This window comes from Oncorhynchus mykiss, chromosome 1 (assembly GCF_057628025.1).
Source record: "Oncorhynchus mykiss isolate SJ-2025 chromosome 1, ASM5762802v1, whole genome shotgun sequence".
Lineage (NCBI taxonomy): Eukaryota > Metazoa > Chordata > Actinopteri > Salmoniformes > Salmonidae > Oncorhynchus > Oncorhynchus mykiss.
Genome location: NC_143022.1, coordinates 80617989 through 80634040, shown reverse-complemented (window position 1 = coordinate 80634040; position 16052 = coordinate 80617989). Strand labels below are relative to the sequence as shown.

The window sequence follows — 16052 nt, the reverse complement described above, 5'->3', positions numbered from 1 at the left end:
TAAGTATTAACAAATAGTTAAAATTCCATGTATAACTGAAATGTTATGGTCAGAATTCTAGTACTTATTCTGACTACTCATAGACAGACAAACAAAATGGCTTGAGAGACAGGAAAGCAGTTGCCCTCACCCAATTGAGCCCTCTCCCTTTGGATGTCTCTGAAGTTGAGGCCGCTGGTGAAGGTGCTCTCCCTGTATCTGTGGAGGGCATCTCTGCGCCCATTGGCACCCAGCTCCCTCAGGACAGAGGGCTTCAGAGGCGCTGCCCGCAGTCCGTGGGACCATCCCGAAAACTCTGGGACTGTCCACTTCACCAGGTCTTCCAACCGAACAATCACCTTCTCTGACACAGCAATGACCTCGTGCTATAAGACAGACAAGAGAAGGAGGGCAGGGAGCGTGAGGTCAGGAGGGAAAAAATTTACAGGGATATGTCAATTCATAACACCATCTTAAGACTATTATAAGAGTTACTATTAGAGATGGGGTCATACAGGATTTTAATTTGAGCCAGGAGCCAGGAAAATAATCTTGCAGCAACAGGAATGTGAATTATCATTATATTATAATTAATTGACTTTTTTGTAGGTGTTGATACATTTTTAAAAAGGGAAAATCAAGTCTGAAATTTAAAAGTGGAAATTACAAAGCCTTTTGAAACCTCTAATACACTACAAGTTGAACATCTCCTGTGATCAAATTAAGATCCTACATCTGCAGCTTGCCATGGTAACCAGGGTGAACTTTTCTAAGCAACCTTTTGTTCAAATGTAATACTCTAGAGAGTCTACAACCCTTGAACAAGTTGTGTTCCTGGTTCTTTCAACCCTTTGAGGCAAACTAAAATAACTTTTTTTGATCTATCCCTTTTGAGGAATTGCAACTCCAATGGAAAAATTGTGGCATAGAAATGTTGAAATGTGGTTCCATTTTTAGGAGTAATGGGCTTGTTATCCGGCCGGAGTGGTAGGAGATTGTTATTAAGCTGCAGAATCTGGAGGACAGATGTGTCCATCTGGAGAAACACACTTTTTAACGTTTACCTTGCAACAGTCTGTACACCTCTCCCCTGAAGCAACCTTTAAAGGGATAGTTCAGGATTTTGGCAAGAAAGCCCTTTGTCTACTTATCCAGAGTCAGATGATCTTTTGGATACCACTTTTATGTATCTGTGTCCAGTATGAAGGAAGTTAGAGGCAGTTTCGCGAGCCAATCATAACTAGCGGTAGCGTAATGACTGGAAGTCTACTGTATTTCCCAAAGATTTTCTGTCATTGCACTAATGATTGTTAGCAATTGCGCTAACGCTAGTTAGCAACTTCATTCAAACTACACGCAGAGACATAAAAATGGTATCCACGAGTTCATCTGACTCAGATAAAGGGCCTCTGCCAAAATCCCAAACTATCCCTTTAAGCATTCACACGCACACACACACACACACATACAGTGACTTTATTACGTTTCATACAGAGTAAATTTGCACAATGCCAGTTCCACACCGCTAGCAAAACTGAGTTAATCAAAAACAAAGCTGTAAATAAGAAAAGCTGAGATAGTTAGCTTCTTATATCTGTGTCTTCATAGTAAACGCAAACATAAACATGGTTATTTAAACTCCTATAATGTGCTGTCAAGTGGTGGTTGGTTGGTGGTTGAAACTGTTTGCTGGCATCATGACTGTCTTCTTTTTAAAAGGAAGACATTTAAATAACATTGAACTCCATTTAAGTACCAATCAACCAATATTTACTTTGGGCTATGACAGTCTATTACAAATCAGTCTGGCAGTATTTTTGACAGGATTTCAACATGAAGACGATATGGTTTGAAGTGACTGAAATACATCAGAAAGGTATTGGGAAGTTCAGAAGATCATCAGGCAAAAATGTATGATCTGTGTAGAAGTCTGATGGTCTGATTTAGTGCCTGGTCTTGTCCACTCGGTTCTAACGGCTTGTGGGCATACTAGAGGGGGAAAGTATGTACATACGTGAGAGTCTTATCTTTCAGTGAAGGGGTCATAATATTTTGTAGCTTAAACCATTCAAAAGATAGAGCCACATTTGTAGGAAGAAAACAGAAACCGCTCTGTGTATTACAACCACATCTAGCAGCTACCGTTCTATGAACCAAGCGCAAAATGTATCTCGCAACCCCACTTTCAAATCAGGCGACCCCTAGTTTAGGAAACACTGCTGTATAGTTTCCTCACAGAAAGAAACATTTAAACTGCATGTTTCCCAAACATCATTCAATTGTATGTGACGTGTGGGTGTCAAACTATCCTGTTTTGTGATGTGTTTTACTTGAATGCAACAGGTGATTGTCATTCAACAGCTGTCATGACATTATCTTATGAGTTCAAAAACACAACACCCATTTAAATGCAGTGAAACACCCACACTGAGTTACCATAAAGAGTTAAGGTACTGATAGTGGAAGGAAGTGGAAGATAAAACCACCAAGCTGCATATAGGTCAGAGGTCTCTGTAGGCTACCAATGGGAAGATGTGACACTTCAAATAAAACAATTCACAAGAGAGGTTGTTGCTATATCATTTTTGCAGACTGCAAATAAAGGTTGATATTGTGACTAGGCTTACAACAATCTCAGTGGTTTATGGAGCAATAATATTACAATGTGATTTATTACAGGTTCATGATAGTACAGGAAATAGTACAGCAGATATGTTCCCTTTTTTTACTTTTACAACAAATAATGCATGAAGGCCTATATAACATGTATGGAATGTCAACTGTGTAATTGATAGAAAGGTGTGCTTTTATGACTTAAGATTCAACAATTGTGCTATGATTTCATGATCTCTAAATGTCCATAAAATCCATATTATTCCATATCATTCTGTGAAAAGAGCACCACAGTACTTGAACAGTAACGGACATTCCTAAATGTCACCATTGTAGGGCAAAGCGGTACATTTGTTGGACAGGCCTTTCAGTTAAGAGTCAGAGTCTCACAGTCAGCCCCTGTCATGCTGCGAAGGTTTCAGTCTGGTGGCTCAGGGGGTCAACCCAGGAATTCCTTGGGCCAAAAGGAGATTAGTAATTGAGTAATGGACATGGTGACATGAACAATGCTCTTTGGTGCACTAGGCTGAGAGAGTGAAACGCAATATGAGTTCATTATCTTTTCTCCTCAACACTGACCTTGGATACAGTGACAAAAACGAAACTCAACCACGTAAAAATGAGCACAGGAGAGGCTAGGGTCTGATGTATTCTACTGAAACTATTTTAAAATAGAACTTGGTTAAATAGTTGTTATATGTTGTCACAATATATATGCCTGCAAGATATTGGCGTTCTGATTTCTGCCATAAACTATAAGCAGCTACTATGTTGTTTGGTACAGTGTGTCATTTCAAAAATACTTTAAACACACACAGAACTGAATACTATTTGACTTATTTTGACTGTGGGGTGTATAACCACAGACTAAATCATATTAGGCTGAAGCAGTGCTATGAGCATTCACTAAAGAATAAAAATATGCTAAGTACATTCTCTGGAAACAGCTCATCTGTGGTTTCAGTCCTCTAAGGTTATAATGATCCACTATAGCTTGGGGCTTTAGAGTCATGCATTATGGGAAATATGTTTGATGTTAAAGTGGTTTGTCAATGACAAGGTGTAAACCAACCCAAAGAGCACCAATTCTTCATGTGTTGAGGGAAAAAACACTGTATATCATTACATATATCACAGAATAGCGGCATTAAAGAACACATTTATGTGTATGGAAATAACATAAACCAAAATTATGTGTTTTTTTTACTTTGAAGGGCATGACATTCAGTTTAAATTACATTTTAAATTATCCCCAGTACTGCCCTAAAAACTTGACAATAATTTACATGTATTTTCGAAACGCAAAAGGAATTCACGTGCGGGCAACGTTTCTGACTTAATGGCTTGTTCTGCAGTGGGGGTATAGTTTTCACCCACCCAAGCCTAAATTAGTGACATTGTTGGGTGAATAGGGTGATTTGGTATCATGCTCACTGACTATTGAGCTATTGGTTGTATATATGGACTACCAGATAACATAACTGAACAAAAACATTCCTATGGCTAGAATTACTTTTGCAAACATACACCCTCCAGGAAAATCAGAGTAGAAGAAAATAAACAACATATAATCTGATTTCCCTATTTACAGGTCCCCAGCACTCAAACACCACAAGCATGGATTTTTGCCATAAACCAAAGCTGATTCTGGACAGATGCCACCATTTATTTCTACTGCAATCAATACAACTGCTGCAGTCACTGCTCTCATACCTCACTGCTTTGTCATTTACAGGAATAGAGTGGCAAACAAGAAGTGACATCACAGATAATAACAAATTATTAGTGTATGAACAGAAAATACCAGACTACTTGCCAATTGTCTATTGCCACGATGGGTACCTTAGGCAGGACACCAATCAGGCCCAAGCAATTAGCTGTAGCAGCATTGAAATGGTTGTAGCAGTAAGTGTTATCTAAAAAAGCTCTCTTGAAACATGAGCCAAAAAAAGACAGCGTATTGAGCCAACATGTACCGGAGGGGGGCGTTGAGGGTAAGACTTAATACTGTGTCACTGCTTTGCAAGAAGCGGTTCTCAGACCACAGAATGCAGAGACGCAAATAGAGGTTGTATCATAATGGGTGCGCCACATAACACAATGCCTTTATACATAGCATGCGGTCAGTCTTTATGGTGGAGTAGAAGGGTTGTCAGCGAAAGCAAAATGAGCACAGTAGGACATGGGTTTCTCTTGTCCCTGCCTACACTGGGAGGGGCAAAGAGCATACAAATACCCAGGCCTGAGGGGAAATGACATAATATGGTGAGCATTGAACTCAAGAAGGGATATTCAGAGAGATTTATAACCTCCTTTTATCCCACTGAGAAAATGACTTGTTATTGTATTCATGACATGAACACATTTGTGCTGTAGATAAGTAGTCTTACACGTACCCATTAGTCAGAGGCTATAACTACCACGTATATCTTACAAACTGAAAGCTGTCTCGGGCTAAGCAGATTTGCATATTAGGGCAGTCATAAAATAAAGATCATTAACTGACTGGTAATAACTGCAGACAGTTACTTGTTTGAGTGAAATTCCAATGTAATCTTTATAGGGCAATTTGCTGAGAACATCAAGTTTAAAATCACATTTAAGGGGGTCGTTGGCATCAACATCACACTTTTAGATGTCATCGTATGTTGTGTCATACTCTACTTCAGCTCTGCTCTAGGCTATTGCTATAACTATCCATTTCCAACTGCCAACACTCTAGAGTCACTCTGTCCTTTGATCTTGGAAGGAGTCAAATAATATTGTCCAGATATCCAATCCTGCGTGATGTTAACACTTTGCAATGCAAATCAGGCTTCTCAAGGGGTGGGGCTGACTTGTCCCTTATTGCACAAGTGTGTTTCTTAATGATGGACTGTGCATGCACTCAAAGTATTTACAAAGTCATTACATTGTGTTAAAGGCTAATGTAAAGTAAGGATTTGGATGATTCTAGTTGAGTGAAGAAAATAAAAGGTTTCAATTACATGTATTCATAGCAGTGTCCACTATAAGGAAATATGATAGCTACTGTATTACACAAGAGGACCATCAGCAGGGGAAAAGTCCGTTTCTATGTTTGCATTGCTAATCAAATACAAACTAGGCTTTGTCCTTCCTAAATGACAAATGCAACCGCTGGCATATTTCATATGACCTCAAAATCAAGTAAGAGCATCGTGAAATGTGTTTCGGTAGAATTGCCTATTTGGTTAGGCTACTGTAGCATATAGCAAATGTTTGATTGTTTTATATACCCCACAATAAATTAATGTACAAAACCAAGATTTGTCGCTCTATGCGGTTATGAAATGTGATACAGGCGTCATATTTAGCCACTTAACAAAATACCTCAGTTAATCATATTGCCAATGGCAACATATCAGACTACAGTAAATGTTGTTTTATAACGCTTTGTCATTTCGACCTGTCCTAATCTCTGGATAAGAGGGCAGAACGTTTGAGCTGACAACAATATCATATTGTTAGGAATGCGAATGATTTCATGGAAATTATGCAAATTGAGAACAAGTCAGACGTGCTAGCACTCGTCTTCAATAGGTTGTGTGCGCTTATTCAGCAGCCATTCATTTGATATGATGAAAGATTATATTTATGGTGTTGTTGAATCGAGGCGTTTTGATCTCATATGCTTTACCATTTCGCAATTTCAGTCAACATCACCGTTTGACACGCATCATGAAGAACTAAAATGACATAGCCTACCCGCTGGACTTGTAGGGGATTTTTCTTCCCCTAATAAAATTAACCTTATACAGCACACGAGCGTTATTACGCACAGCTGGATACGATTGAACTGCACATTCAGCAGTTGACACAATGAGGAACAAATAGGCTAAGCAGTCAAGAACACTGTAATAGACAGACACATTATGCAGTTTGCGATGGATCAATGTGGGTATCACATAATGCATGCACGTTATACAACGAATGACCAAAGAATGCAGAAAATGCCACATCGAAGTATCAACAGAATGTTTGAAGGTTATTACCTCTCCATGACTAACTGTCCTTCCCAAGAGAGTATCTTCGGGTAAGAAATAAAGTTTTGAGCTTGATAAAAGTTGCTTAGTAGTTCTTTCCTCCCACAACAGCTGTAGCTCCGCTATGCAAATTGGATCCCCGGGTTTACATCTTACGAAGAAAAAGTCTCCGAGGGACAGAATCCTTGGTTTACCGTCCCGGTGAAATTTAAAAGCCTTGTAGAATATATATGGTCCGTGTAAACCGCAAGACGAGCCTACCCACTGTGGAGAAAATAGCAATAAGCAACTTAATGAATGAGTTATTCATATTCAAAAATGTGGAAACATTGAATGGGACGACATGCGCAATGACTATGGCTTGACAAATCATTAAATTACGCACAAAATACCACCTGCATCTGATTTTAGGACTGATTTAGAACCATGTAACTATATATTTACTTATTCTAATATGATGTAAAAACAACAAAAACACCAAAGAATTGTAAATGAGCTGCAAACACAAAGGTTTGTCCTCAAATTGATAATATCATGCGAAAATAGAATATGTTGGTGTATGATTATAATGTTACCTTGAGTGAGTTAGGCTCCATCTCGACGTTCTGAATTGATTAAACTCAACACGCTCTCCAAACTTGTTGGCTTGAATGGATTGCCGAAGGTCCTGTAAGAACCCTGTATTTATTTTAAGTTTAAAAGCTCTTTGTGGATAATATTAAACACTTACAAAAATATTTAGTTGCTCCGCAATTACCAAATGCATGGCTTTTGTTGCTGTGCATAAATTAAGCTAATAAGAATCAACATTAGATAATATTGTGCCCATAAATCGTCCCTTTTCTATCAGGAAAAACACATGTGTCCATTAATATCATTTGAATTCGACAAAAATAACTATGAGATTAACACTGCATCAGTCTGATAATTTCTCAATAGTGTATTTAAGTTATGTGCAATGGAAAAATATTGTGTTACCTTTATAATTTTTAAGAAATCTATTTGAATGTCTATCTCTTCCAGGACCTGTGTAAAGATCGTTTGTATGAAAGAACATTTCTCACAGTAATGATACAAGGGCGCTCGCTCTGGATTCCTCAAAGAAACACTCTGAACTAGTTAAAAAAGCTATCAAACGTTTTCTCAAAGGTAGTCTAATGTGGGAACAAAGTCGTTCGGTTGTGCTCTCGAACGAAGTAGCCTATAAATAATAAGTGACAAGTGTTCAAAGACAAATTTGGCCGAGTTGGTAAATCCTAGCGTCACGAGTGCCTACGGACATTTATGAAGCATGCCATTATACTGAAATAACAAGCATAGCCTCTCTTATTAGGTTACAGGCTGTAGACTATAGGCTAATCTCAATTGTGCTGAGGACCGATATGCAATAATCGATTAGGAGGACTATTATTATTTGAAATGTGAGACTTGTAAAACATGCCTGCTATTTTTCTACGGTTTTAAAATCAGTTGAACCTTTAAACCGAGAACTGTGTAAGAGAGACCAGGGGTAACAATTTTGGGATTCATGTCTTACACTGAGGTAGATATTTCCTACGATTTGTGCAAGTTTCAAACAAATGTAGCTAAAGGCACTCATACTAGAACCGTTTGTTAATTAACACGATTGTCAATGGTGATTTGACTTAAGATCATGAGAAGTGGTTATTGCTGATTGAATGGGTCATTCATTCATCGACTCCAGCTGCCAACTGTTTTTTCATTCGTTATCCACCCTTGCCCCCCTCGCCGGGAATAAGATCAGAGCAACAGCGACATATGACAACGGCTATTTTTAAGCGCAGTTTTATGCAGTAAACTCTTTGAAATTATGGAGGCAGGGCGTATTGATCCCATTCCAGTTAGCAGCATTACTTTTGTCCTTCTCAGAAATTGACTGATTTGGGGAAAGTGACTTAAAGCTTTTAGTCAGTGAGTGCATAAAAAAGACACCAACAGATAAAATGACTGACATTATACAGTATGCAGTCCTACTTGTACTGTTGTTGACCCACATTGTTCACATTGTTCCCGTGACACAAAATTCTTTTTTTAAGTGTTGCTGTTAATTAGACAATAATAAACATGTTTATGACTACCTTTGATTTCAATGAAAGGTTGCAACTTCTCTGGGAAGACATAATGTGAGTTTTTTGCAGTGTTTTTACTACAGTGTAGGTTTAAATTGAATCATGCCCTCAGTCTCACTATTCACTATTATCTTTCCTGAATCTCCAACCATTTAAATGACAAAATCAATGGACCTTTATTAACGACAGAGGACATAATGAAGTTCCTGGTCAATCAATGAGACTACTTTGCCCCTTATCTAGTAATTGAATGTGCATGTTGTCAATAGAGATGACTCAACAGTGATCACCACAGTGTAAGACAAATTCCCAGTTTGATTTGCTTTGTAATGAAATTAGTCATAAATGTAAATCTTTAATCACAGTAGTTATGAATAATGACTTGAGAGGCAAGATACATTGAAGGGTACAATGCTGCCTTATAACACTTTTACTAATAGGATACATTCCAATCTTAATGTATTCACACTGCCTAGGGGTGGCATAGCGTTTAAGACAATCCCCGAGCCGACTAGGTGTAAAATCTTTCGATGTGCCCTTGAGCAAGGCACATAACCCTAATTGCTCCTGTAAGTCGCCCTGGATAAGAGCATCTGCTAAATGACTATAATGTAAATGTTTTTAAAAATTGTAACATAACACTAATGGTTATAGAGACTAATTGAATTGTGGAATCACCATTAGAGACATTGACTTTTGGACATTTCTACCATGCTGGCAGAACATATGATAGCAATCATACTGTATACACAGTGCATTCAGAAAGTATTCAGACCCCTTCCCTTTTTCCACATTTTGTTACAATACAGCCTTATTCTAACATTGATTTAAAAAAAAAAATCCTCATCAATCAACACACAATACCCCATAATGACAAAGCGAAAACAGGTTCTTAGACATTTTTTAAAATGTATTAAAAATGCTAAACATAAGTATTCAGACCCTTTGCTATGAGACTCGAAATTGAGCTCAGGTGCATACTGTTTCAATTGATCATCCTTGAGATGTTTCTACAACTTTATTGAAGTCCACCTGTGGTAAATTCAATTGATTGGAGATGATCTGGAAAGGCACACACCTGTCTATATAAGGTCCCACAGTTGACAGTGAATGTCAGAGCAAAATCCAAGTCATGAGGTCGAAAGAATTGTCTATAGAGACAGGATTGTGTCGAGGCACAGATTTGGGAAAGGGTACCAAAAACAAACTGTAGCATTGAAGGTCCCCAAGAACACAGTGGCCTCCATTGTATTTCCATGTCCTTGAGTGGTCTAGCCAGAGCCCGGACTTGAACCCGATCGAACATCTCTGGAGAGACCTGAAAAAGCTGCGCAGCGACGCCCCCCCATCCAACCTGATAGAGCTTGAGAGGATATTCAGAGAAGAATGGGAGAAACTCCCCAAATACAGGTGTGCCAAGCTTTTAGCGTCATACCCAAGAAGGCTTTGAAGCTGTAATCGCATCCACAGTACTGAGTAAAGGGTCTGAATACTTATGTAAATGTGATATTTCCATATTTTTTTTTGCAAAATTTCTAAAAATCTGTTTTGCTCTGTCATTATGGGGTGTGGTGTGTAGATTGATGAGGATTTTTTTTAAATACATTTTAGAATATGGCTGTAAAGTAACAAAATGTGGAAAAAGTCAAGGGGTCTGAATACTTTCTGAATGCACTGTATTCTCTAGAATAGAGTATGGGAGCTACCGAACCCCACAGTACCTTCTTCAGCATGTTTCACTACAATAAGATGGCACCGTACATACATGGTTTACAGAGTGGTTTATAAAGACGCATGATTTGATAGCCTACTTTATAACACATTTGGGAAGTTATTGTATGGTCTTTGTAGTGCCTATATATTTTAGATTGAACAACTCTTTCATTCAAGGACCCTACAGAATCGGAACATAACTTTAAATCACTTATGTCAATAACGGCGAATATGCTACTGCTACTGCATCTGTATCTGTGCTGGGTGTTGGAATAAGCTGACATTTGCATTCATGAATTATGAATGTGCGAGGTAGTTTAGGGCCATGCCCATGACACTAAATTGTTTGTCATTGACAGCTAGTAGCTGTTATTATACCAATAATAAGCATCACATAAATCACATACAGTACATTTACATCAATCTCGATAGTGATAGTACTGTGTTTACATGCATTGTGATGAATGTCAAATTATAGCATTTGACAGGTCTCCATTGTGAGAATAGGTTTATATTGGAGTTTGGTTTATAAGTATCTCCCTCTCCACACAGCCTCATTTATAAATGCACTGCTGATTAGATATCCCTTTACAATGGGCGCCTGTTTCAGTTTAGGACTATCATTAAAAATCCATCAGGCAAATTTGTTCCTCCACACACGTTCCAGCTGTAACCATAGACTTGGCTTTGTGCTTGCATAATTAAATGACAATGGCATGGGTCAGTAAGATGCATTCAGAACAGGTAACAGGAGACCTGAATAGCATTGCAGGCTAAGTTTAGCACATAAGAGCTTCATTATGAGGTGGTCTAGCATTTCTTACTCGATCATATAAGACCTGTGCATACAGTCTCACATTCCCCATCCTTTGCTTTGGGGGCAGCATGATGAATTGGATTGATATAGCTAGCATTTTCCAAGTGCTAAACATGTTTTGCACTGGGGTAAGGGGCGTGGTCTCATCCACCACCAAAGTACATTGCTACATCTGTGTGTTATCCATTTTTGCCAAGTCCTTCAACATACAAACACAAACCCACTCACAATCAAGTTGAATTATGTTTTGCCATTTTAGATTGTGTTTAGGTTGTGCTCCTTGTACAGGTGTTTAACCTTGGTTGACATTACATACTCATACTCAGACATTACAGATTCAAACAACTCAATCTACCATTTCCTACCTTAAATAATACATTACTTCTGCTTGCATTTCCTTTTCTTAATCATATAAATCCATCTCACTATATTTCTCTGTTAAATCCACCCTTGGAAGTCAACATGGACACCCTCCAGCCACATTTTCACCAACATGTGACCTTGGGTCTATAATGTTCTATCTGTGCAAAGCATAGTCCTGAGATATTGAGAATCCAAATTCTCACATCTCAGAACTGTTTTGTAGTAAATTATTTTTTTCATAACCCATTAAGGTACTCACTTTTTAAGTATCCAAATCCTGAGACATTTGTAAATCCTTTTTTTTAGAGGGTGCAGTAGCAGATAGAACCTTATGGCTCTGAAATGTCAATCTGGGTTCAAAATGTTCTATGTATAATGATCATCAGATTAATTACTGTCATCACTGAACAATGATGTGACAACATCATTTACTTTAAGATTTCTGCCGGTGTTGTTTTTTGCTTGCATGTCATTATTGCTGGCTAGTTTAGCCTAGACCATACGTAAGAGGGAGATGGGGTAACGCTCGTCCTCTTCTTCTGACAGAGAGATCGGACCAATGTGCAGCGTAGTAAGTGTCCATACCGATACTTTATTTACATGAACACTAAACTACAAAATAACAACGTGAATAACCGAAACAAACGAAACAGTCCCGTGTGGAAACAAACACTGACACGGAAAATAATCACCCACAACTCAAAAGTGAAACCAGGCTACCTAAGTATGGTTCTCAATCAGGGACAACGATTGACAGCTGCCTCTGATTGAGAACCATACCAGGCCAAACACAGAAATCCCAAATCATAGAAAAAGGAACATAGACAACCCACCCAACTCACGCCCTGACCAATAATAAACAAAGACATAACAAAAGAACTAAGGTCAGAACGTGACAGATGGCAAAGACATGTGTTCTGATTGGTCCGTCTGTATTTGTTCAGGATTGTAATTGGATTGCAGATATAACTTTTTTTTTTTTTTTTTAACTTAAAATGTACTTTAAAAAAAAAATCTAACTTCACAGACATACGAATATCTATTATATGTGACTAACTCTTTCGACACAAATATCAGATAGAACCTTATAGTCCTAACATCTCAAACAGGTCATTGCATCCCCATTAGGGGCCGTAGTCAATGTTGTACGTCTAAATGGATCTTACTTATCATCATTTATAACATAAACATTGGATGAAATTATTCTCAAATGTGGTCTGAATGGCTTCCATTATAATGAATTCATTGACTGCAAAATACAATTTAATATTCACAGCCCTTATTACAGCTGAATTGTTTGATAATGTCAAGTGAGTCATTTTATTAAGCGTCACAGGAATGTAATCATGCATCACAAAACACATATTCTAGTGAATATAAGTGTTAACATCACTGCAGATGTATTGCAGCGATATAATATGCAAATTACATCAGGAATGAAAGCACTGCGTAAATCTGAATTTGCTAACTACCTACAGAATACTACCCAACCATACACAGTGTCTCTCCATCTGAAATTGGGATTAGCGGAATAATGAATAATGTATTATGCAAATATCTGGTGTTTAACTCTAGAAGAGGAGAATGATTGAAGAAGGTTGTTGCCTTGATTTACAGCTGCTGGTAAATTGATAATTTACAAGACCCTGATGACTCAAAGACTTCTACTGTGAAAACATCATTAAAAGGAACCATCAAAGTTGACTTCTGAATGCTGCCTTAGTTGTATATATTTAGCATTTTTATTACTCTCTGGCAGCTAATATAATACAGTATACTGTGTATAGATCGTCAGTAGTAGAACCAAAGTCCTGGTGAACTGGTAGGTTGTGGGATTTGAATTGGACTTTAAATGGGGTCACTGGTGGCGAGATTCAATGTCTTTTCATTTCTACACTGAGTGTACAAAACATTAAGAACACATGCTCTTTCCATGACATAGACTGGCCAGGTGAATCTAGGTGAACTATATGATCCCTTATTGATGTCACTTGTTAAATCCACTTCAATCAGTGTAGATGAAGGGGAGGAGACCGGTTAAAGGAGGATTTTTTAATCCTTGAGACAATTGAGACATGGATTGTGTATGTGTGCCATTCAGAGGGTGAATGGGCAAGACAAAATATTTGAGTGCCTTTGAATGGGGTAGGGTAGTAGGTGCCAGACACACTGGTTTGTGTCAAGAACTGCAACGCTGTTGGGTTTTTCAGGCTTAACAATTTCCCATGTGTTTCAAGAATGGTCCACCACCCAATGGACATCCAGCAAACTATATGTGGGCGATGTGAAATGGCTAGCTAGTTAGCGGTGGCGCGCGCTAATAGTGTTTCAGTCGGTGGCGTCACTCGCTCTGAGACCTAGAAGTAGTTGTTCCCCTTGCTCTGCAAGGGCCGGGGCTTTTGTGACGCGATGGGTAACGATGCTTCGTGAGTGACTGTGGTTGATGTGTGCAGAGGGTCCCTGGTTCGAGCCCAGGTTGGGGCGAGGAGAGGGACGGAAGCTATACTGTTACATATACACAACTGTGGGTAGCATTGGAGTCAACATGGGCCTTGTAGAGTAGTCCATGCCCTGACAAATCAATGCTGTTCTATGGACAAAAATATTAGGAGGGTGTTCTTAATGTTTTGTACACTCAGTGTATATTATACATTATGTTCAATAAAGTGCAAGTGATAAAAATGAGTGGCCTCCTCAACTTCAATAGTCATGTCACACCTCTGTAGGAAGTCTTTATGCAGAATCAATTAAGGTTTTTGTAATAGGTTTAATGAAGGTGGTACATTTCATAGGGAGTGACAGTGATGAGGAAACAAGTTATGAATTATAGCTATAGTCCAAATGCAGAGGAAATGTGAAAACAGTGTTCAGAACAAAGCACATAAGCAAACCACTCAGCATTAATAATTTATCCATTTTATATGGCAATTTAGAACTCACTTGAAGTTGCTATGGTGACAGGGTATTTTGAGACAGCTAATGACCTATGCAAAAACCATTCACTGTAAACTTCACTCAAGCTAAATTAGATGGTAGTACTGCTGTCTAATTGGTTGAGAAGAACATAATCCCTGCTAAGCTTCGGTTTTTCAACAGAGGGCAAATTTAGATCGTTAATATCAATGTTAAACATCTGTGAGCTGTTTACTGTGAGGGAACATGAGCCAAGTAGCAACCCTGAGCCTTGTTTTGATTTCTAATGCTGACAGTATAAGAGTTGTCAAATTCATAATGATTCAACAAGGAGTAAAGGAAAAATGTACATGGAACGAAATACATGGAACACTATTCTTTACAGCAAATCCCCTCTCTGTCTCTTTATTTCAGATCCCACATTTGAAAAGCTTTGAGGAATAGCTTTGAGGCAAATTATATTTGTCCAATAACTCTGGAGCCAATGCAGCTGTAGGGCTCGACGAATGAGTCATGTGTTAACCATTTATGTCCAACTTCTCCCATGCAAATGCTTGACATGTGTTACTTTATACAGTTTAAACAGAGCCCTGTGACTAGGCAGAAGATCAAGGCCAGTGCAATCAAACCATTAATGCCACCTGCTACCCCTTGACCCTGCTGTTTAAAGAAAGGCAATATAGAAGCAGCCTATTATCTTTACGATGTTTATTTCAGGACATCTATCATGAACCTAGTTCATATAGAGCTAGACAAACGGATAGATGGTTCACTGTAAGGATCATCATTATGACAGGGTCATGTGATCCTTTGTAGCTCAGTTGGTAGAGCATGGCATTTGTAATGCCAGGGTAGTGGGGTTCAATTTCCAGGACCACCCATACATAAAATGTATGCATGCATAACTATAATTCGCTTTGGATAAAAGTGTCTGCTAAATGGTGTTTATTATTATTTGTTGTTATCATTTTCAAACGTGTGCTCTAATCTAGATGTCCTTCCCTGAGAAACAGATGTTGTTCATAAATATGTCCTCAGAGAGCTTATTGCTGGCACAACAAATTCGCATCAAACCAACTGGCAAATGTGTTGTGGAGTGCTTTGCTGACTATTACATGACAATCAATAGAATTTAAATGAAATAACTCCCATTTAACAACCACTCAATATCTACATGTTTCAAGCAGACAGACCGTCATAGTCCCTGTGCCCAAGAACACCAAGGTAAACTGCCTACATGAAATGCTTTGAAAGGCTGGTCACATCAACAACATCATCTCAGACACCCTTGACCCATTCCAATTCGCATACCGCCCTAACAGATCCACAATGACGCAATCACTATTGCACTCCACACTGCCCTTTATCACCTGGACAAGAGGAACACCTATGTGAGAATACTGTTCATTGACTACAGCTCAGCGGTCAACACCATAGAACCCACCAAGCTCATCACTAAGCTAAGGTCCCTGGGACTGAACATCTCCCTCTGCAATTGGATACTGGACTTCCTAAGGGGGCGCCCCCAGGTGGTGAGGGTAGGCAATAACACTTTCCCCA

At 38.6% G+C, this 16052-nt stretch overlaps 1 protein-coding gene across 1 annotated transcript in view; it reads right to left on the bottom strand.

The window, feature by feature from the left end:
• Positions 1-7870, bottom strand: part of LOC110529906 (AT-rich interactive domain-containing protein 5B) — a 70135-nt gene extending 62265 nt beyond the window's left edge. The window contains exons 1-3 of the mRNA XM_021612563.3: positions 7172-7870; positions 6606-6860; positions 131-365 (exon numbers count right to left, since the gene is read on the bottom strand). Coding sequence (XP_021468238.3) covers positions 131-365; positions 6606-6860; positions 7172-7192 — 511 coding nt within the window. The 5' untranslated portion in view covers positions 7193-7870. The remainder of the gene's footprint in view (positions 1-130; positions 366-6605; positions 6861-7171) is intronic.
• Between the last annotated feature and the right edge of the window lie 8182 nt (positions 7871-16052).